This window comes from Melozone crissalis, unplaced genomic scaffold, assembly GCF_028551555.1.
Source record: "Melozone crissalis strain CALT ecotype California unplaced genomic scaffold, PUWL_Pcris_2 ptg000054l_1, whole genome shotgun sequence".
Taxonomy (NCBI): domain Eukaryota; kingdom Metazoa; phylum Chordata; class Aves; order Passeriformes; family Passerellidae; genus Melozone; species Melozone crissalis.
The window spans coordinates 471,879-493,857 of record NW_026535832.1 but is presented as its reverse complement, the minus strand read 5'-3'; the positions used below and the strand labels follow the sequence as shown (position 1 = coordinate 493,857).

Sequence of the window (21,979 nt, the reverse complement as noted above, 5' to 3'; positions counted from 1 at the left end):
ATTCCGTGCCATCCCCGTGCCATATCCATGCCATTCCGTGCCATCCCCATGCCATTCCCGTGCCATCCCGTGCCATCCCCGTGCCATCTCCATGCCATTCCGTGCCATCCCCGTGCCATCTCCATGCCATTCCGTGCCATCCCCGTGCCATCTTCATGCCATTCCGTGCCATCCCCGTGCCATATCCATGCCATTCCGTGCCATCCCCGTGCCATCCCCGTGCCATTCCGTGCCCCTCCCAGCGGGCACAGCGCTGCCCCGTTTCCATCACCCCCGGTACCGAAATTCTCTTTATTTCCCCTCCCCTGCCCGTCCCTGCAGCGCCCCCCGCGCTCCTCCCGCGCCGTGCCCGCGGGGCCGGGCCGGGCCGGGCCGTGCCAGGGGGCGGCTCCAGCCCGGTACCGGCGCGGGGGGAGCGGCGCCCGCCCCGCCGAGCGTGCGCGGGGCCGCGGCCGAGGCAGCGCCGCGATGCCGCCTCCGGAGCCCATGCCCGGCTACGGGGAGCTGCTGCGCCGCGGCCTCGGCAGCCTGGCGGCGGCGGCGCGGGGCTGCGGGGACTGCGGCTGGGAGCGGGCGCTGCGCACCTGGGCCGACAACGCGCACCTGGGCTGGGCCGAGCTGCTGCTGTGCGCGATCTGCGCGCTGGGCTGGACCGCGCTGCGCCGCGCCTGCTCCCGCCGCCTGCTGCGGGTCAGTGCCGGGAATGGGAGCGGGGGAGAACGGGGGGGACGGGGATGGGAGCGGGGAACCGGGGTGGGAACGGGGGAACCGGGCTAGGAGCGATGGAACCGGGGATGGGAGAGCGGGGGAACCGGGCTAGGAGCGATGGAACCGGGGATGGGAGAGCGGGGGAACCGGGCTAGGAGCGATGGAACCGGGGCTGGGAGCGATGGAACCGGGCTGGGAGCGATGGAACCGGGGCTGGGAGCGATGGAACCGGGCTGGGAGCGATGGAACCGGGGACGGGAGCGATGGAACCGGGCTGGGAGCGATGGAACCGGGGCTGGGAGCGATGGAACCGGGCTGGGAGCGATGGAACCGGGGACGGGAGCGATGGAACCGGGCTGGGAGCGGGGGGAGAACGCGGTGGGGAGGTTTGGGGTGCCCGCACCCGTTGCGGGATTCGGGGATGCGTTTGTGGGGTCAGGGCTGAGCCCCGGGAGCCGCGATCGCCGAGCGCGGAGCATCCCGAGGGTGCGGGAGAGCCCCCCCGCCGCCTCCCCCGCCGCTGGGGTTGTTTCTGCAGCCCCGCAAGGCTGAGCGCGTTTTCTTCCAGGTTATGCGCAGGTTGTTCCGCGCCTTCCTCCGGCGCTGCAGCGCTGGGCATGGAGCAGCCGGGGGCACCGGGAGAGCCCCCCGTGCTCCCTTTCCCCCTGCCCCGCATCCCCCCGGATCCATCCCGCATCCCCCCAATGCTGAGGTTGTTCCTTCCCGGTTATTCCCGGTTTTTGTGCCTTTCCCGGCGCTGCATCCTGCAGGATCTGAGCATCCCGGTGCCCTCCCTGCTCGATTTCCCCCTCCGCGTTTCCATCCCTGCCCCCACAGCGCTGAGGCGTTTTTCCTCCCGGTTATTCCCGGTTTTTTCCGTGCTTCCTTGCCTTTCCCGGGGCTGCATCCTGCAGGATTCGAGCACCGGCACAGCTCGCAGTGCTCCTTTTGCCCTTTATTTCCATCCCCACAGGGCTGGGGTTATTTCCATCCCCTCAAGGCTGGGGTTATTTCTCCCCGGTTATTCCAGGTTTTTGTGCCTTTCCCGGCGCTGCATCCCGAAGGATTTCAGCCCTCCCTGCTCCTCCCCCGCTGCCGTTCCCATCCCCGCATCCCCAGAAGGTCACGGATTGTCCCTTGCCCGGGAGGAAAAAGAGGGGACAGCGAGGGGACACAGAGGGGACACACAGGGGACACACAGGGGACACACAGGGGACACAGAGGGGACACATTTCTGCGGGTTTTGGAGCAGATCTCCGTGCCCTGCTCGCTGCTGCAGCGCTGCCGCCGCTGCTGTCCCCACTGCTCCTCTCTGTCCCCTCTCTGTCCCCTCTCTGTCCCCTTTGTCCCCTCTGTCCCTGTGCTCTGGTTCCTCAGGAGGTGCTGCCGCTCTGCCCCAGCCTCCAGCACAGAACCCTCGGGCATTTGGGGAATTTGGGCTTGGGGACAGATTTTTGTCACCCCATCCAGGCCTGGCTGCCCTTCCCTGGCCGCGCTGGGCGCTCTGGGGGTCCCTGAAGGGGTCCCGGGGGCTCCTGGCCTTGGGCGAGCTCCAGCCGAGCCCTCTGGGGCTGGGGACGAGGATTGTGAGCGGAATTTGCGCCAGGCTGGGTTTTCCTTATACCCTGTGGGGGTTCAAAGGGGCTGTGGGCGAGGATCGTGAGCAGAATTTGTGCTGGGATTTTGTGCCAGGATGGATTTCCCCCATCCCCTGTCTGTCCATGAGGTGTGGAAGGGGCTGAAGATGAGGATTGTGAGCAGAATTTTCCCCGTTCCCAGTCTGGTTCCGAGGGGTCGAAGGGGCTGTGGGTGAGGAAAGTGCTGGGAATTTGTGCCGGGATGGATTTCCCTCATTCCCTGTCTGTCCATGAGGTGTGGAAGGGGCTGTGGACGAGGATTGTGAGCAGAATTTGTGCCAGGCTGGGTTTCCCCCATCCCCTCTCTGTCCGTGAGGCACTGAAGGGGCTGTGGGTGAGGAATCTGCAGGGAATTTTTGCCAGGCTGGATTTCCCTCATTCCTTGTGAGGGGTTGAAGGGGCTGTGGATGAGGATTGTGAGCAGAATTTGTGCTGGGATTTTGTGCCAGGCTGCATTTCCCCCATCCCCTGCCTGTCCGTGATGTGCGGAAGGGGCTGAGGATGAGGATTGTGAGGGGAATTTGGCAGGTCCTGGCAGCCCATGGCAGGTCCTGGCAGCCCCTGGCAGCTCTGGCAGCCCCTGGCAGCCCCTGGCAGGTCCTGGCAGCCCCTGGCAGCCCATGGCAGGTCCTGGCAGCCCATGGCAGGTCCTGGCAGCCCCTGGCAGGTCCTGGCAGCCCCTGGCAGCCCATGGCAGGTCCTGGCAGCCCCTGGCAGGTCCTGGCAGCCCCTGGCAGCCCATGGCAGGTCCTGGCAGCCCCTGGCAGGTCCTGGCAGCCCCTGGCAGCCCATGGCAGGTCCTGGCAGCCCCTGGCAGGTCCTGGCAGCCCCTGGCAGCCCATGGCAGGTCCTGGCAGCCCATGGCAGGTCCTGGCAGGGCCGAGGTGCGGCTCCCTGGGGAAATGGGTCAGTCTGTAACTGCAGAAGGGCCGGGGGGTTCAGCGGCTCCAGCTGCTGTGCCCGATGCTGATGAGATGCTGAGCAGGGCTCCGGTGGCATCAGCTTTCCCCGGCTGCAGGCAGGCACAGCTCGGGCTCCAGGGCTGTATTTTAAAGAGATTGGAAAATTCCCTGGCTGGAATGGCTGTGGGCAGCGATGGGCAGCTGGATTTGGTGTGAAATCTGCCGGGTTTGGGTCTCAGAGCCCCTGGCAGGGCAGGGCTGGGTCAGGGTGGCCCGAGGGGAGGAAAAGGAGATGTGTGAGCACGGGGGCTTCGCCCTGCTCAGGACCTGGGTTTTGGGGCATCCTTCCTCACTTGGAGGCTGAAATGACTAATCCTGATCCTAATCTTAACCCTAATTCTAAACCTCATCCTAACCCCAGCCTAATCACAACCCTAATCATAAACTAACCCTAATCTTAACCCGAATCCTAACCCTAAACCTAACCGTAATTCTAACTCTAATCCTAACCCTAAACCTAAAACTAACCCTAACCCTGACCCCGTCCTGCTGGTGTCCCGGTTTTCAGGCCATCCCAGGGTCCTCTGCAGGGAGAAATGTTGGGAAATGTGCTCAGGGAAGGGGAGCAATCCAGAGCAGCCCCAGGGGGATGTGCGAGCTGGAAATTCAGGATTCTGGAAATTCGGGATTTTGGAAATTCGGGATTCTAGTAATCCAGGATTCTGAAAGCTCAGGATTCTGGAAATCCAGGATTCTGAAAATTCACGATGCTGGAAATTCAGGATGCTGGAAATTCAGGATCCTGGAAATTTGGGATACTGGAAATTCAGGATCCTGGAAATTTGGGATGCTGTAAACTCAGGGTTCTGGAAATCCAGGATTCCTGGCGTCCTTCCCCCCCTGCAGCCCTGCCAGGAGCTCATTTCCCAGCCTTGGGAGTGGGGGATGTCCCCATGCTGTCCCCATGCTGTCCCCATGCTGTCCCCATGCTGTCCCCAGGCTGTCCCCATGCGGTCCCCAGGCTGTCCCCAGATTGTCCCCATGCTGTCCCCAGGCTGTCCCCATGCTGTCCCCATGCTGTCCCCAGGTTGTCCCCAGATTGTCCCCAGGCTGTCCCCCGATTGTCCCCATGTTGTCCCCATGCTGTCCCAGGGCTGTCCCCAGGCTGTCCCCAGATTGTCCCCAGGCTGTCCCCAGGCTGTCCCCAGGCTGTCCCCATGCTGTCCCCATGCTGTCCCCCGATTGTCCCCATGCTGTCCCCAGGCTGTCCCCATGCTGTCCCCATGCTGTCCCCAGATTGTCCCCATGCTGTCCCCAGGCTGTCCCCAGGCTGTCCCCATGCTGTCCCCAGATTGTCCCCATGCTGTCCCCCGATTGTCCCCATGCTGTCCCCAGGCTGTCCCCATGCTGTCCCCATGCTGTCCCCAGATTGTCCCCATGCTGTCCCCAGGCTGTCCCCAGGCTGTCCCCATGCTGTCCCCAGATTGTCCCCATGCTGTCCCCATGCTGTCCCCAGGCTGTCCCCAGGCTGTCCCCAGGTTGTCCCCAGATTGTCCCCAGGCTGTCCCCATGCTGTCCCCCGATTGTCCCCATGCTGTCCCCAGGCTGTCCCCATGCTGTCCCCATGCTGTCCCCAGATTGTCCCCATGCTGTCCCCAGGCTGTCCCCAGGCTGTCCCCATGCTCTCCCCATGCTGTCCCCAGGCTGTCCCCAGATTGTCCCCAGGCTGTCCCCAGGTTGTCCCCAGGCTGTCCCCATGCTGTCCCCAGGCTGTCCCCAGATTGTCCCCAGGCTGTCCCCATGCTGTCCCAGCCCCGTGTGGGAGCAGAGCACGCCGAGCTGAGCACAGGGCGCTGGGCCAGGCTCTGCCTTTCCCTCCCTGAGCACAGAGCAGGGGGAGAGAAACCCCAACAGCAACAAAGGGGCCTTTGTGCCGGGGCCGCTCTGCTGTGCCAGCGCCGCCGGTGCCGCCGCCGCCGCTGCTGCTCCTTCCCGGGACACGGAGCGGGGCATGGAACCCCTCGTGCTGGGAGAAAATCTCTCCTGGTGGGAATCCGGGGGGGAAATCGCCTTTGCCCACCCGTGCAGATGGGGAATGGCGGCCTGAGCTTGGCTCGGGGCGGGGAAACTGAGGCACGGAGAGGAGAGGAGAGCGGGGTGGGTGGCACTGCCCCCGTGTCCCCAGGGTACTCTGGCCTCACGGATCAGGGGCTTTTCCCTGGTTTTTCCTGGTTTTTCCTTTTTGGGGCCGCCAGGGTGGGATTTTGGGGAGGAACGGTTCCATTTGGGGCAGAATTCCCAAAGAATTCCCAAAGAAGCTGCGGCTGCCCCGTCCCTGGCAGTGCTCCGGTGGTTTGCTGCACCCTAGGGCAGTGGAAGGTGCCAGGTTTGGGTTTGGGGCCCCAAATCCATTCAGGGACCCTTCAGAGCCCCAGCCCTGGGGTGGCCAAGCCGGGAGCAGAGGGACAGGGGGCACAGAGGGACAGAGGACACAGAGGGGACAGAAGGGACACAGAGCACACAGAGGGACAGGGGCACAGAGGACACAGAGGGACAGGGGGCACAGAGGGACAGAGGGACAGAGGACACAGAGGGGACAGAAGGGACACAGAGCACACAGAGGGACGGGGGGCACAGAGGGACAGAGGGACACAGAGGGACAGAGGGACAGGGGGCACAGAGGGACAGGGGGCACAGAGGGACAGAGGGACACAGAGCACACAGAGGGACAGGGGGCACAGAGGGGACAGAAGGGACACAGAGCACACAGAGGGACAGGGGGCACAGAGGGACAGAGGGACAGGGGGCACAGAGGGACAGAGGACACAGAGGGGACAGAAGGGACACAGAGCACACAGAGGGACAGGGGGCACAGAGGGACAGAAGGGACACAGAGGGACAGAGAGCACAGAGAGACAGGGGGCACAGAGGGACAGAGGGACAGGGGGCACAGAGGGACAGAAGGGACACAGAGGGACAGAGAGCACAGAGAGACAGGGGGCACAGAGGGACAGAGGGACAGGGGGCACAGAGGGACAGGGGCACAGAGGGACAGAGAGACAGGGGGCACAGAGGGACAGGGGGCACAGAGGGACAGAGGGACAGGGGGCACAGAGGGACAGAGGGGCACAGAGGGACAGAGGGACAGGGGGCACAGAGGGACAGAGGGACAGAAGGGACACAGAGGGACAGAGAGCACAGAGAGACAGGGGGCACAGAGGGACAGGGGGCACAGAGGGACAGAGAGACAGGGGGCACAGAGGGACAGGGGGCACAGAGGGCCCCGAGCCCCCCGGGGCACCCCAGCCCTGGCATTGAGCCGGATCCCGGCTCGGGTGAGGCCGGGCAGGCTCTGGGGCTCTCCTGGCTCATCCTCCCCGCTGGCACCGCCAGTTCCGGGGCTGCTCCGTGCCAGCTGCTCCTTTGTGTCCCTGGGGAACGTTCTGTGCCCCGGCCAGCCCTGGCACCGGCCCTGGCACCGCCGGGCTCCTTCCAGCCCTGGCACTGGGCACCAACCTTGGCACTGGGTGCCCCTTCCCCCTGCCCGGCTCCCCCGGCTCCTGCTGCTGGGGCTGGGGTGGGATTTAGGGGTCCCTGGGGGTGGGTTTGGGAATCCCCAGAGTTTGGGGTGGAATTAGGGATCCCTGGATGCTCCTGTGTCCTGCTGCTGGAACTGGGGGTGGATTTAGGGATCCTTAGCTGTGGATTTAGGGATCTCTGGGGATGGATTTAGGGATCCCGGCTGTGGATTTAGGGATCCCTCGGGTGGATTTAGGGATCTCTGGGGATGGATTTAGGGATCCCGGCTGTGGATTTAGGGATCCCTGGGTGTGGATTTAGGGATCCCTGGAGGCCGGCAAAGGAGCCTTCACGTTCTCTCCTCCCCGCGGCCGTTCCTGGCCCCGGGGCAGCCCCAGCCCGAGGATGAGGATGGGGATGATGATGATGATGAGGGGAGGCTGTGCCCTTCCCGCAGGCCCCGTCACATCCCCGCCTGCAGTCCCCGGGCTCCTCCAGCCCCAGCCCCAGCCCAGATCCCGGCGCGGCTCCGTCGCCCCTGGCAACGGGCATCTGTGCGCCGTCACCATGGCAACGGCAGCCGGGTGATGGGAGGACATCCCCCACCCCCCCCTCCCCCACCCCGGGGCAGAGCTGGGTCCGTGGGCAGCCCCGGGGACCCCCCGTGACACCCCCGTGACACCCTGTGCCCCCCCTGTCCCTCCTGTGTCCCCCCTGTCCCTCCTGTGTCCCCCCTGTCCCCCATGACCCCCCTGTGTCCCCCTGTGTCCCCTCTGTCCCCCTGTCCCCTGTGTCCCCACCGGAGCCACCTCCCATTCCTGAATCCCTGCCCCACAGACCCCACAGATCCCTGTGGTCCCTTGTACCCCAAACCTTTGTGGGGTGAGCGTGGCTTTGAGGATCCCAAATCCCCTGGGCTGTCCCTGCCGTGTGGGCACCCCGGGAACTGAAGCTTTCCGTGCATTTTTGATTCCCCCTGCTCCCCTTCTCCCCCTGGAAAAGGCAGGAGGGGACGTGTCCAGAAACCCCAGCGCTGTTGGGATTGGGATGGGAGCCCAGGAACCCCAGCGCTGTTGGGATTGGGATGGGAGCCCAGGAACCCCAGCGCTGTTGGGATTGGGATGGGAGCCCAGGAACCCCAGCGCTGTTGGGATGGCAGCCCCTGGAGAAGGGGCCAAGCACCAGGGACAGCTGGGGCCTTAATTTAGGAGCAGAAAGTGCTGACCCGCGCCGGCTCCTGTTACCCTGCCCAGTTCTGCTTTCACCTGGGGCTCGCCCGGAGCAGTTCTGGGGGGGATTTGGGATTTCTCAGGGCTTTGGTTCCCCCAAACCCCTCCCTGGGCCTTGCTGGCTCAGTTTATTCCCCCAAAAATGGGGCTGGCTCAGTTTATTCCCCCCAAAAACGAGTCTGCATCCATTCACCCCCAAACCCTGTTCCGTGTTCCCTGTCACCCCCAGCCTGTCCCTGTCCCCCTGGGCAGCCAGGACAGGAATTTCGGGAATTTCCTTGGATTCTCCCCAAGCAGAGCAGCCCTGGGGAGGGAAACCCGGGCGGGATCGGGGCTGGAAAAGGCGCTGGGGACGCGGGCAGGGGTGGCACAGCTCCATCAGCGCCGTGTCCCTGCCGCTGGTGGCACCTGGTGGCTGTGCCCAGGGCTGTGCCCAGGCTGTGCCCAGGGTTGTGCCCAGGCTGTGCCCAGGGTTGTGCCCAGAGTTGTGCCCAGGGCTGTGCCCAGGCTGTGCCCAGGGTTGTGCCCAGGGCTGTGCCCAGGCTGTGCCCAGGGTTGTGCCCAGGCTGTGCCCAGGGTTGTGCCCAGAGTTGTGCCCAGGGCTGTGCCCAGGCTGTGCCCAGGCTGTGCCCAGGGTTGTGCCCAGAGTTGTGCCCAGGGTTGTGCCCAGGGCTGTGCCCAGGCTGTGCCCAGGGTTGTGCCCAGGCTGTGCCCGGCCCTTCCTGCCCTCCCATTTCCCTTTTTCCCGGGAGGAGGATGCTGCGGGGGGGGGAGAGGATGCTCAGGGGATGCTCTGAGGATGCTCCGGGGAGGGGAAGGAGGGGCAGGATGCTCTGGGGAGGGAGGGAATGCCCTGGAGATGCTCCAGGGAGGGGCAGGATGCCCCGAGGAGGGGGAGGATGCTCGGAGGATGCTCTGGGGATGCTCCAAGGATGCTCCAGGGAGTGGTGGATGCCCCAGACTCCCCTTGCACAGCTCCAGGAGGGTCCCCCCCCTCCCAATTTCCCCTCCCCAGCCCCTTCCTGCTGGCAGAGCCTGGCTCTGGCCCCCTGGCACCACCCCTGGGTGCTGCTGAGCCCCTGGCACCACCCCTGGGTGCTGCTGAGCCCCCTGCTATCACCCTTGGGGGCTGCTGAGCCCCCTGGGTGCTGCTGAGCCCCTGGCACCACCCCTGGGTGCTGCTGAGCCCCCTGCTATCACCCTTGGGGGCTGCTGAGCCCCCTGGGTGCTGCTGAGCCCCTGGCACCACCCCTGGGTGCTGCTGAGCCCCCCGGGCGAGGTTTCCCTGGTGAAATTGCCCCTTTTCCCGCAGCCCCTGGCGGAGTGGTGCCAGCTGCAGCCCAGAGATGCCGCCAAGATGCCCGAGAGCGCCTGGAAGTTGTTCTTCTACTCGGTGTCGTGGTCCTACGGCGCCTACCTGCTGTTCTGCACCGAGTACCCCTTCTTCCACGACCCGCCCTCCGCCTTCTACGGTGAGGCCAGCGCAGACACACAAAATTCCCTTTTTTTGTCCTTTTTTACCCCTTTTTCGTCCTGCTCTGGGTGCAGAGAGGGCACAAGGGGGTGTCTGGGCGTTCGTTTCTTCTGGTGGCTGCTGGAGGGGCTGAGTGAATCGGGAACCAATGGAATGAATCATGGACAATTAAATCAATGACAATTAAATCATGGAATGGGCTGGGAAGGATCTTGAAGATCAGCTCACGGCCATGGGCAGGGGCAGCAAGTCAGGGCTTAAAAATCTCCTCGTTCCAACCCCTGCCCAAATCAGAGCCTAAAAATCACCTCAAATTCCCTGCCCAAATCAGGGCTTTAAAAATCTCCTCATTCCCCCCACTGCTGTGGACAGGGACACAAACCCACACATATATATCATATATAAACCCATGGTGATTGATCACAACTTGCAAAAGCTAATATAATAACATAGGTTATTATTTAGCAATAGTCGATAATGATATAAGGTATTTTTATTTTCTACAGTAATCTAGATTGTTTTATTTTTTCTATAATAATACAGATTATTATTTAATAATAATATCTAATAATCGATATTATTTTTATTTTATATAATAATATAACTTTCCTATAATAATACAGATTATTATTATCAATATTATTATTATGTCAATTATTTTATTTTATATAGTAGATTATTATAATTGCAATATTTATTTTAATTTTTATTTTAATTTTTATTTCTATTTTCATTTTTACTCTTACAAATGCAGACCAGCTGGGAGTGGTTCCAGGCTGGCAGCAGGGCACTATTATTATTATTATTATTAATTTTTTTAAATTTTAATTTATTGTATTTTTATTTTTATTCTTTATTAATTTTTAATTTTAATTTTATTTTTAATTTTAATTTTAATTTTAATTTTGTTTTATTTTTTTTATTTTTATTTTTATATTTTTATTATTTTTATTATTTTTATTATTTTTATATCTATTTTTATTTCTATTTCTAGTTTTCCTCTCTCAAACCCAAGCCCCTCGGCGGTGTTGCAGGCTGGCGGCGGGGCACTATTATTATTATTATTATTATTACCATTATTTTTATTTCCATTTCTATTTTTCCCCTCTCAAACCCAAACCCCTGGGTGTTCCAGGCTGGCATCGGGGCATGGAGGTGCCCAGGGACATTGCCCTGGCGTACCTGCTGCAGGGCAGCTTCTACGGGCACTCGCTGTACGCCACGGCCTACATGGACACGTGGCGCAAGGACTCGCTGGTGATGCTGCTGCACCACGTGGTCACCCTGACCCTGCTGGCCTCCTCCTACGCCTTCAGGTGAGCCCCGACCTTCCTCATCCTCCTCATCCTCCTCAGGTGAGCCCCGACCTTCCTCATCCTCCTCATCCTCCTCCTACCCTTCAGGTGCGACGTCTCCCCATCATTTTCCCCATTTCATTTCCCCATTTTCCTGGTTTTCTCCATTTCCCCAGCTCTTCCCCCCATTTTCCCCATTTTCCCCACTTCCCCATGCTTTTTCCCCATTTCCTCACTCTTTTTTCCCATTGTTTTTCCTCATCTCCCCACATTTTTTCTCCATTTCCCTGTGTTTTTTCCCATTTCCCCAGTTTTTCCCTGTCTCATTTCTCCATTTCCCCGTGGTTTTTCCCCATGGTTTTCGTCATTTCCCCGCGGTTTTTCCCATTTCCCCATTGTTTTTCCCCATGATTTTTCTGCGTTTCTCTGTGGTTTTTCCCCATTTCCCTGCAGTTTCCCCCATTTTTCCCCGTTGTTTTCCCCATTTCCCTGTGGTTTTCCCCCATGGTTTTTCCCCATTTCCCTGCAGTTTTTCCCCATTTCCCTGTGGTTTTCCCCCATGGTTTTTCCCCATTTCCCTGCAGTTTTTCCCCATTTCCCTGTGGTTTTCCCCCATGGTTTTTCCCCATTTCCCTGCAGTTTTTCCCCATTTCCCCGCAGATTTCCCCCATTTTCCCCGCTGTTCCCCCCAGGTACCACAACGTGGGCGTGCTGGTGCTGTTCCTGCACGACGTCAACGACGTGCAGCTCGAATTCACCAAGCTCAACGTGTACTTCAAGCACCGCGGCGGCGCCTTCCACCGCCTCAACGACGTGCTGGCCAACGCGGGCTGCCTGGCCTTCAGCGTCAGCTGGTGGGTCTGGGGTCCTGATCCTAAACCTGATCCTAAACCCTGCTGGGTCTGGGGCCCTGATCCTAATCCTGAACACTCCTGGTGGGTCTTGGTCCCCTGATCCCAATGGTCCCAATCCTGACCTGGTGGGTCTGTGCCCCCTGATCCCAATCCTGGCCTTCCCTGGTGGGTTTGGGTCCCCCGATCGTAATCCTGACCTGGTGGATTTGTGTCCCCATCCCAAACCCGACCTTCCCTGCTGGATTTGCGTCCCTGATCCCAATCCTCACCTTCCCTGCTGGATTTGGGGCCCTGATCCCAATCCTCACCTTCCCTGCTGGATTTGGGGCCCTGATCCCATCCTGACCCTCCCCTGCTCCCAATCCTGGTGCTCTTTGCAGGGTTTTTGTCCCCCTAGGCCCCGTCCCCTCTCCCCTGATGGTTTTTGAGACCCCCCAGCATCTCCTGGGGCTCCTGCTGGGCTGGGAATCCCTCTGTAGTGCGGGGCCTGAGTGCCTGTGAAATTCCTGTGACACCGCTGGTGACACCCTGGTGACACTGCTGTGACACTGCTGTGACAAATGACCCTGCAGGGGGGACGAGGAGGAGGAGGAGGCGCTGCCATTTCCCAGTAGAAAAAGGGAGGCAGGGCTGTCCCAAATTCCAACAAATCCTGGAAAACAAAGAGGTGGAGGAGGGATGGATGGATGGATGGATGGATGGATGGATGGATGGATGATGGATGGATGGATGGATGGATGGATGGATGGATGATGGATGGATGGATGATGGATGGATGGATGCATGGATGGATGGATGGATGGATGGATGATGGATGGATGATGGATGGATGGATGGATGGATGGATGGATGGATGATGGATGGATGGATGGATGGATGGATGATGGATGGATGGATGATGGATGGATGGATGGATGGATGATGGATGGATGGATGGATGGATGGATGGACGATGATGGATGGATGGATGGATGGATGGATGGATGGATGATGGATGGATGGATGGATGGATGGATGGATGATGGATGGATGGATGGATGGATGGGCTGTTCTGTCCCTTTCCCAGGGGCAGGAATGGGGGCTCAGGGGGCACAGGCTGTGCTGGCTCTGTCCCTTTCCCAGGGCCACCCTGACCCCTCCCTGTCCCCGTCCCTGCAGGTTCTGGTTCCGTCTCTACTGGTTCCCCCTGAAGGTGCTCTACGCCACCTGCCACTCCAGCCTGCAGGCCGTGCCCAACATCCCCTTCTACTTCTTCTTCAACGCGCTGCTGCTCGTGCTCACCCTGATGAACATCTACTGGTTCCTGGTGGGTGATCGGGGCTGGTGCCACCCCAGGGGACAGACTGGGGACAGCAGGGACAGACTGGGACAGCGGGGACAGACTGGGGACAGCAGGGACGTGTCCCCTGCCCCTGGGGCCAGCCCTGTCCTCGCTGCTGCTGTTGGGGGGTGGCAGCCATGGGGAGGTTTGGGGGGTCAGGCTGGGGGAATTCAGTGTCTGACACCCTGGGGGGAGTGATAACAGCAGGGAGAGAGGTGTGAATGTTGTGGGAACGTTCCTGCATCCCAGAAAGGGGATTTGGAGAGAGGTGTGAACGTTCTGGGAACGTTCCAAAGGGGATTTGGAGAGGTGTGAACGTTCTGGGAATGTTCCTGCAAGCCCCAGGCTGTGGGGATGGGTGGACAGCAGAGATCCGTGGGGCAGGGCAGGGCAGGGCAGGGAGCTGCTGATCCCATCACCCCTGGGATGGAACCAGGAATTCCCCCTGGAGTTCTGCTCCATGGAGCCCCAAACCCATCCCGGGGCTGTGGCCATGCGGGGGAGCTGCCCTGCCCGAAATGGGGAGGGGGCAGCGGGGAAAGGTCCCCCCGGGCTGGGGCCGTGCCTGAGGGTCGCTGTCCCCTCCTGTCCCCTCCTGTCCGCAGTACATCGTGCTCTTCGTGGCCAAGGTGCTGCTGGGGCAGATGCAGGAGGTGAACGATGTCCGTGAGTACGACCTGGAGGAGAGCAGGAAACCCGGCAAGGAGCCCGGGGTCCCGCTGCCCCGGGCTCTGAAGGAGGGGTACGTGCAGCTCCGGGCTGCTTTGGGTCGGGAAACCCCAAAACACGTCCAGCCCCACACCGGGGACACCCCCACGAGCCTGGGCTCCGGCCTGGGGCACTGCCGGGGCTCCAGGGGTGGGCACAGGGGATTCCATCCCATCCCTCCCCACCCTCCCCGCCAGGAATCCCTCCCCAGTATCCCACCCAAATCTCCCTTTCCCAGTCTAAACCCATTCCCTGGCTCCTGTCCCTCCATCCCTTGTCCCCAGTCCCCCTCCAGCTCTCCTGGAGCCCCTTCAGGCCCTGCCAGGGCTCTGAGCTCTGAGCTCTGTCTGGAGCGTTTCCTGGTGCTGGAGCCACCAAAGTGCACAGATCTGGGGACAGGAGTGGCCCCAGGATGGAAATGAGGGGAAATTCGTGTGTTCAGGGCCTGGAGCCACCAAAGTGCACAGATCTGGGGACAGGAGTGGCCCCAGGATGGAAATGAGGGGAAATTCGTGTGTTCAGGGCCTGGAGCCACCAAAGTGCACAGATCTGGGGACAGGGAAATGAGGGGGGGATTTGCTGTGTTCAGGGGCTGGAGCCATCACAGAGCACAGATCTGGGTCAGGGCAGTGAGGGGAATTTCTGTGTCCAGGGCCTGACCCCGGCTCTGCTCTCCCCAGGCTGCACCTCAGGAACGGCCTCGTGAAGGACAAGAGGTTGTGAGGGCGGCGTGGGCGCGGCTGCGGGGCTGGCACTGCCCGGGACCTGCTCTGGGACCCTGCCAAGGACAGCAACTGCCCCCTGCCCCCTCCAGCCCTGGCACTGCCAGCACCCTGGGGCTCCCAGTTTGGCCCAGTCTGGCCCAGTCTGGCCGGGACACGGTGGCCGCGCTGGCCAGGTGGGACCTGGGGCTGCCTCGGTGTCCCTGGTGTTGCCCCACGTCCCCAGCCCCGCTGTGACACCCCCAGACCCTCCCTCTGAGCCCTCCCAGGAGCTCCTGTCCCGCCCTGGGAAGGGACCCCTGGGCCAGCTGTGCTCCAGATGTGCCCCAGCTGTGCTCCAGGCACTGCAGAGGTGCCCTTGTCCCCTGCAGCTGCCACTGCCTGGGAATCCACCCCAGGAGCTCCAGCCCAGCCCTTGGGAGGAGGCTCTGGAGGTTCAGTTTGCTTGGAAAAATCCCCGTGTAGGTCTTGGAGTGGCTTAGAAAGGGTCCTGCAGGTCCCTGCTGGGAGATTCCCCCAGGTCTGGCCCTTTGGTGAAGGAAAAACAGAATTCCTGCTCCCAGGGTGGGATTTCCAGGAGAATTCCTGCTGCCAGGGTTGGGTTTTTAGGAGGAACAGACAATTCCTGCTCCCAGGGCTGGGATTTTTGGGAAAAACAGGGAATTCCCGCTGGGTTTCCAGGCAGCTCCAGCCCTGCCGTCCCAGGTCCCTGCCCTGGGCAGCTCCGTGGGTCTGGGTCCCTCGCTGTCCCCTCGCTGTCCCCTCGCTGTCCCCTCCCAGGCCAGGACCCTCCGCTCCCTCCCCCAGCAGCCGAGGGGGATCCGATCCAGGCCATCAATTCCATTTTGTGGGAATTTGTGGGAATTTGAGGGATTTTCCCATGTTTGGTTCCCCTCCCCTGCTGTGCCTGAGGCAGGGACAGGCCCTGAGTGGGGCTGTGGGGATGTCCCCAAGCTGTGGCAGGACCTTGTCCCCCCCTGTCACCCCCAGGGTGTCCGAGGAGCCTCCCAGTGCGGAATTCCTCGGTTCTCTGTGGGCTTTGCAGGGCAGGAAGGGCCGGAGCAGAGCTGGGGTGGCCATGGGGGGATTAAACTGAATTTCCCAGGGCTGGCGTTGAGCTGGGGGGCTCCAGCTGCCTCTGGGGGCTGTGACACCGAGGTGGCGGTGGCAGCTCTGCTGTGATGGCCAACAAGGGACTGCAGGACCTGGGGGTGCCTGGCTGGGGCCCGTGGGTTTTTTTGGGGCCAGTAGTTTTTGAGGCCATGTGAAGCAGGACTTTGATGGTTTGATGTGCTGGAGGTCGATGGCTTTTAGAGAGAAGCGTTGGACGCCCTGATTGAGTTAAAAAAGGGAATTTTGGGGTGAAAGAGCCCTTTCCAGGTGTGCCCCCGGCTCTGGGCAGGGTTTTTGAGAGCAGCGCTGGATTTCCATCCTCATCCTTGAGCCCACACTGAGTTAAAAAATGGATTTTTTGGAAGGAAGAGCCGTCTCCGGGTCTGCCCCCAGCTCCGGGCAGGGATTTTAGGAACAACGCTGGATTTCCATCCTCATCCCGACCCCATGGCGCCGCAGTGGGCGCTCCGGAGCTGCGGGAGAGCCCTGAAAGGGTTAAGGGGTGCCGGGGCCGCAGGGATCCCACCCCGAGCCGGGATCCCGCGGTGCTGATTGAGCCCGAGCCCATCAAAGGCTGCGCTCGGCCCCAGCCCCGGCGCTGCCCGTTCTTTGTGCGCACAGCCGGGATGTCCATGAGGATGAGGATGTCGATGTCCATGAGGATGCCGATGCCCATGTGGATCTGGATGTGGCTGTGGCTCCTCCGCAGCCCGGCCTGGGCCCTGCCCGGCCCCTCGCTGCCCTCGCCGCCGCTCTCCCCGGACCATTCCCCGCTGCGCTCGCCGGGGCTCAGCGCCAGGCCCGGCCCCAGGAGCCCCGCGCCGGTGCCGGCCCTGCTCTGGAGCATCTTCCACCGGCGGAGCGCCCGGCCCCGGCCGCGGGCAGCGCCCGAGCCCTGCACGGTGGAGGAGCTCAACGTGCCCGGGAACATCGTGCGAGTGCTCGCCGACCAAGGTACAGCCCCGGGCTCCGCTCCCTCCCTCCTGCCCCGTGTCCCGGAGCCGGATTCCAGGAGAAATCCCCGCGGGACGGAGCCCTGTGGATGCTGCCCGTGATGGTGATGGGGTTGGAACCCCGGGATGGGGGTGAGGGGGGCAGCGGTGCCTGGCCCTGTCCTGGAGCCCCCAAATCCCTCCCGAGGCGCGGCTTTGATCCCAGGCCCGACCCCGGTCCCGATCCCGATCCCAGTCATGACCCCAGGGATGGGATGCTCGACCCCCGGGCCGTGTCCCCCCTCCTCATTGTCCCAGCGCCTCTGTCTGACCCCAGGGCACATCTGGCTGACCCCGGGGCACATCTGGCTGACCCCGGGGCACATCTGGCTGCTCTGAGCCGTTCGCAGTGCCCTGGGGACTGTCTGATCGGTGTCCCTGAGGGCTCAAGGCACCCCAAAGCTCTTTTCTCTCGTGGTTCCAGTTTGGCTCGGGCTGGCTAAACCAGGCTAAACCCAGATTGGCCGCTGTTCGCCCTCTTCTCTCCGATCCTGCCCAGCCCCAGCCCATCCCGGAGCCGATCCTGCCCAGCCCCAGGGTTCCCCATCTCAGGAGCTGATCCTGCTCACCCCGAGGGTTCCCCAATCCCTGGAGCCGATCCTGCTCATCCCGAGGGTTCCCCCATCCCATCCTGGAGCCGATCCTGCCCATCCCCAGCCCAGCCGCCCCCACTCTGTTTCTCCTTCCTCGCCAGGCCGCCTCCTGCCCGCGGGGCAGCCCCAGCCCCGGCTGTGCCTGCGGCGGCTCCTGCTCTTCAACCTCTCGGCGCTGGAGGAGGGCGAGCGCCCGACGCTGGCGCAGCTGGAGCTGCGCTTCCAGCACAGCTCGTACCACGGCCCGAGCCCGGGGCGGGTGCTGGAGCTGCGGCTGTACCGGGGATCCCCGCGGGGTTCGCCGCAGCCCGGCCGGGCCCCGCTGCTGGAGCGCTCGCTGGTGCAGCTGCGCCGGTCGCTGCAGTTCGGGCTGGGCGCGGCGCTGCGGGGCCGGGCCGGGCCGGGCCGGGACCATCTGGCCCTGCTGCTGGAGCTGTCGGTGAGCGGCGGCCCCGGCGGCCCGCGGAGCCCCTGCGGCAGCTCCGGAGCGTTCGCGGGCGCCTCGCTGCTGCTGGTGACGCTGGGCCCGCAGTGCCGGACAGCCCGGAGCCGCAGGAGCGCCCCGAGCCCCGCCGTGTCCCCCAGCCCCCTGTGCAAGCCCCGCCGGCTCTACATCAGCTTCAGCGACGTGGGCTGGGAGAACTGGATCATCGCCCCGCAGGGCTACCTGGCCAACTACTGCGGCGGGGAGTGCCCGTTCCCGCTGGCGGCCGAGCTCAACAGCACCAACCACGCCGTGCTGCAGACCATGGTGCACTCGCTGGACCCGCGGGGCACGCCCCAGCCCTGCTGCGTGCCCGTGCGCCTCTCCCCCATCTCCATCCTCTACTACGACAACAGCGACAACGTGGTGCTGCGCCACTACGAGGACATGGTGGTGGACGAGTGCGGCTGCAGGTAGCGGGGAGTGAGCGGGAACGGACAAACGGGGAAATTCCTTTGTATTCCCGCCGGGAAATCCTCGCTGTGCTCGGGGGCTGTGCCGGGGTTGGGCTGGCGCTAAGGGCGGCGCTGGTTTAGGATTAGTTGGGATGGGGGTGTGGGGTTATGACCAAGCTCGGTGCTGGGTCCCTTTTCCTCAGGGGATGCGGGCACCGGGCTGTGAATCCCAAATTTCCCCCTTTGGTTGTGCCAGGCACCCCCAGGGCTGCAGGGTTTAGGGTTTTGGCTGTGAATCCCAAATTTCCCCCTTTGTTCGGGCTGCAGCGTTTGGGATTTTGGCTGTGAATCCCAAATTTCCCCTTTGCTCATGCCAGGCACCCCCAGGGCTGCAGGTTTTTGGGGTTTTTGGCTGAACTCTGCAGATCTCTCAGGGTATAAATGATTTTTCTGGGTGAATCGGGGCTAGGGGTGCGGTCCAGCTGCAGGGACAGGGATGGGGAGAGCAAATCCCTTCCCAGGGGAGGCAGAGCCGGCAGGAGCTTTCTCTGTGCTGTGGGAGCTGCTCTCAGGGCGGGGTTGGTGATGGGCTGGTTTGGGGACAGGGCTTGTGCTGGGTGGCCAACTGCAGTGGAGGTTTTGCCTAAAAATGAAGGTTTTCCCTAAAAATATGGAGATTTTACCTTAAAAAAGAGAGATTTTACCCAAGAAATCCGCTGGGATTTCAGCGGCTCTCTCCCCTCGCAGCCCGCTGTGGGTCAGTATTAATTTACCTCATTTGCAAATCCATGAGCCCGGGCTGTCCCCTGAGTGTCCCCAGGTGGCAGCCGAGCCTCAGGCAAGGGCAGGGCTCACAGCTCTGCACATTTTTGCTGTTCCGGGTTGGTTTTGGTGCATTTGTTGGGTTTTGTGCCGCCTGGCAGCCCCAGCCCCTCTGTGGTGTCCCCGAGGGGCACCAGGGACCCCAGTTTGGGCCATTTCCCATCCCTGAGCTTTCAAGTGGAAACCACCAGAGCGAGGATTTCGGGATTTTGGGGCAATGGAATCCCAGTTAGACTTGAATTTCTTCTCTTTATTTTGAACTGTGAAGCCCTAGTGCAGCTTTTGGGGTTTGTTTTTTGCCGCTTTCTCCTTGAGCTCTGATGGTTTTCCCACCTCCTCCCCCAGGGGAAGCACTGAGGGTTCAACCACTGGGGTGGCCTTGGGATGGGTTTTTTGTTATTTTCACACCCAAAACGCGGAGCCTTGGGATGTTTTTTTTTGTTTGTTTTTACACCCAAAATGTGGAGGTTTGGGATGTTTTTTTTTTGTTTTCACACCCAAAACGCGGAGCCTTGGGATGGGGTTTTTTTGTTGTTTTCACACCCAAATCGTGGAGCTGAAGAGCCAGCCTGGAGCAGCTTGAGCTGAATTCCCATTCCCAATAATGCTGGTGTTTCCCACCCCGCTCTGCTCTGCTCCATTTCAGTGTTTAAAGGGCTTCACTCCAGCCAGCAGGAGCCATTCAATTCTGAGTTTAGATGGGCAGGGGAAGAAACCCTCGAAGTGTTGCCGGGTTTGTGCCACCCCGGGGCAGTGAGAGCCAGGACAGGGCTGGGCTCACCCAGCCCCAGGCTGGCAGGGCAAAGCCATCCCTGCAAAGCCATCCCTGCGTTTGCTGCAGGGCAGGGGGAGCTCCCCACACCCTGGGGCTGCAGGACAGCGGAGGCCCTTCCCAGTACTCCCAGTCCTCCCAGTCGAGTCGCTCACCCCCTCTGCTATGCACACCCCCCACTTTTGTACTAGTCTCGTGTTTAAAAAAAGTAATAAACTTGAAGTTTATACAATCAGACTAAAGCTTTAATGAACGTTGCATGGTTTCCTCATTGAAACTTAGGGGCCACCTTGAATGCAAGAGCTGTTTATTCTTTTTTTTGTTGTTTTTTTTTTTTTTTTTAATTGATGACAAACAGGTTTTAAAACAAAACTGAGACAAAAAAAAATTAATTAATTAAAAAAAAAAAAAGAAAATAGTTTTAACACCGTGCTAGCACTGATGTCTGGATTTGTAAAACTCAAAAAGAGTTTAAACTGCTACAAAGGAAAAAACCAGCACGAAGCAGAGGCAAGCATTCCCAGCAGTGAAATAAAGGGTGAGGGCAGAGGAGGGGGCTACAATACTCATGGAAAGCTTTGCACAGAGGGGTTCAGCTTAAACCTACCCGAAAATCTACGCCACTATGCTGCCTACCAAGGAAAAAAAATTAAAAAGCCCTTCGGCAATGTTAATAAATAAAACAAGTCCATCTCACGAGGAAGGAAGGTGGCCTGTGTCTCCATTCTTTCACTGCTTTAGAATCTAAACTCTGGAGGCTTTGGATGAGAAAAGAATGGGTTTGTGAGTTGAGATTTTTGTGGTTTTTGCAGTTTCTGCAGCTCCCCCCCGGGCTGGGGGTGCTCCACACCAGGGCTGCTCTGGGGCAAGTCCAGCAAACCCAGGGCAGGATCTGCAGGAAGGACAGCAATGGAAGGGTCCCCCCTCCCCGGGTACAAAAGGGGCTCTGAGCTGTTTAAGTACATTCAGATGAGAGGTATTTTGAGTTTTCCCCCCCAAAAAAGGACTAGAAACGCTTGGAGCCCTTTGAGTGTAAAGCTTAACTCAGGCTGAGAACAGCCAGGCTCTGATCAATCTCTGCTGCTGCCCAGCTGGGAGGTACAGGCTCCTCTGACTCAGGATCTGCTAAGAACGGGGCTGGAGGAATCACTTCTCTCTGTGCTGCTCCTAGGAAAGGTCCTGACAGAAACGAAAAGCTCCCAAGTGTTCCCTGTGAGTGTTTCACACCCCTCAGAGCGTGGATGGCTTCTCCTCCCAGCCCTGCTCCCAGCTGGGCTCACAGCTCTGCTGCACAAAGCAAAGCTTGAACAAACTCTCTTCCCCTGAAGATTCGCTCCAACTCCTCCCTCTGTGCTCTCCTGCCTCCACACCCCAAAGCCTGACCCATTCTCCCAAACTAAACCCAGCTCTGTCTCTCAGAGGCCACCACCTTCCACCACCTGCCTGCTTTGTCCGTTTGTCCGTCCTGCTCCCGCAATGGTGGGAGCCTTCCCTTCCATCCAAAATAATCCCCAATTTCCAGCGGTCCTCCCCAGGGCTGTGGGGACCAAAGCAGGCCTGGCTGCACCTTCCCTCCAGGGCCGAAGGGCACAGGAACCCGTCCCCTTTCAAGCATGAAGTTCATCTTACAGAAAGGCTGTTTTTCACAGAGTAGAGTCCAGACAGTTGCCAATTAAAGCATACAGAAAACACTTTGAAACCCTCCTGCTCGAGCACGCAGGCTCCTCTCACTCTAAACCTATCCCATGTAGGAAGAAGAGGCTGATTGCTGCAACTTGAAATCACACTGAAAGTTCTCAAGGATGGTGCTCTAATTTTTGTTTGAAACATATTTTTTTTGGTTTTTTTTTTTTTAAGTTTTTTTTTGTAATATAAGCTTCTCAGAACAAGGATCTAAATCTCCCAGGTCCACCACTAAGAATTCAGAGACAAAACTTCTTAAAAAATTCAGTGCTCTTTTTGAAAGAATCTCTTTAAAACCACCTCGTTCAGAATGTGGGCGACACGATGACAACAAATTTCAGAGCCAGTGTTGGACAACAAAACCTGCACCTCAGAGTTGAGCAGCAGCTGATTTCTGCTTGGCTGGCTCTCACCCAGGCAGGGACTTTCTCTCTCCTTTTTATTCCCCCCCTTTCTCTGATACTCTGCTTCTAAAATGTAAACAGTTCCTGCTAAAATGTTTTCAGTACCCTCGCAAAACGAGCCCAACTCTGAGATGAGGGTTTTCCTCTCCCCATCTGCTCTGAAAGGTTAATAATGCCCTGCTCGCCAAGAGAAGTATGGAATGAAGTGAAACCTGCTTTGTTAAGGCCCTTCTCCGGAGCTGGGGGGACTCAGCTGAGCACTCTGCTGGGTGAGTTCCTTCCTCAGGGCTCTCTCTCCTCTCTCAGGCTCCGTGGCTCAGTGAGCTCCAGCAGTGGCTCTCTCCTCTCTCGC

General features: G+C 60.1%; 3 protein-coding genes across 4 annotated transcripts in view; all 3 read left to right on the top strand.

Moving 5' to 3' along the window:
- Positions 1-21,979, top strand: part of TMEM161A (transmembrane protein 161A) — a 119,663-nt gene that overhangs the window by 91,426 nt on the left and 6,258 nt on the right. The gene's annotated exons all lie outside the window — the stretch shown is intronic.
- CERS1 (ceramide synthase 1) lies at positions 469-14,471 on the top strand. Its single transcript, XM_054286610.1, has 7 exons — positions 469-690; positions 9,308-9,467; positions 10,605-10,785; positions 11,457-11,618; positions 12,777-12,924; positions 13,545-13,681; positions 14,328-14,471. The coding sequence occupies exons 1-7, from the start codon at positions 469-471 to the stop codon at positions 14,368-14,370; spliced, it is 1,053 nt and encodes a 350-aa protein (XP_054142585.1). The 3' UTR covers positions 14,371-14,471.
- Positions 15,805-18,262, top strand: GDF1 (growth differentiation factor 1). Its single transcript, XM_054286607.1, has 2 exons — positions 15,805-16,436; positions 17,169-18,262. Exons 1-2 carry the CDS (start codon positions 16,109-16,111, stop codon positions 17,966-17,968), a joined length of 1,128 nt encoding a protein of 375 aa, XP_054142582.1. The 5' UTR covers positions 15,805-16,108; the 3' UTR covers positions 17,969-18,262.

Bases quoted from the DNA above. Each gene is read 5' to 3' on its own strand.
- GDF1 (XM_054286607.1), top strand. From the start codon at position 16,109: ATGTCCATGAGGATGAGGATGTCGATGTCCATGAGGATGCCGATGCCC. The intron at 16,437-17,168 runs GTACAGCCCCGG...CTTCCTCGCCAG, and splicing joins GCGAGTGCTCGCCGACCAAG to GCCGCCTCCTGCCCGCGGGG.
- CERS1 (XM_054286610.1), top strand. From the start codon at position 469: ATGCCGCCTCCGGAGCCCATGCCCGGCTACGGGGAGCTGCTGCGCCGC. The intron at 691-9,307 runs GTCAGTGCCGGG...CTTTTCCCGCAG, and splicing joins GCTCCCGCCGCCTGCTGCGG to CCCCTGGCGGAGTGGTGCCA. The intron at 11,619-12,776 runs GTGGGTCTGGGG...CCGTCCCTGCAG, and splicing joins CTGGCCTTCAGCGTCAGCTG to GTTCTGGTTCCGTCTCTACT.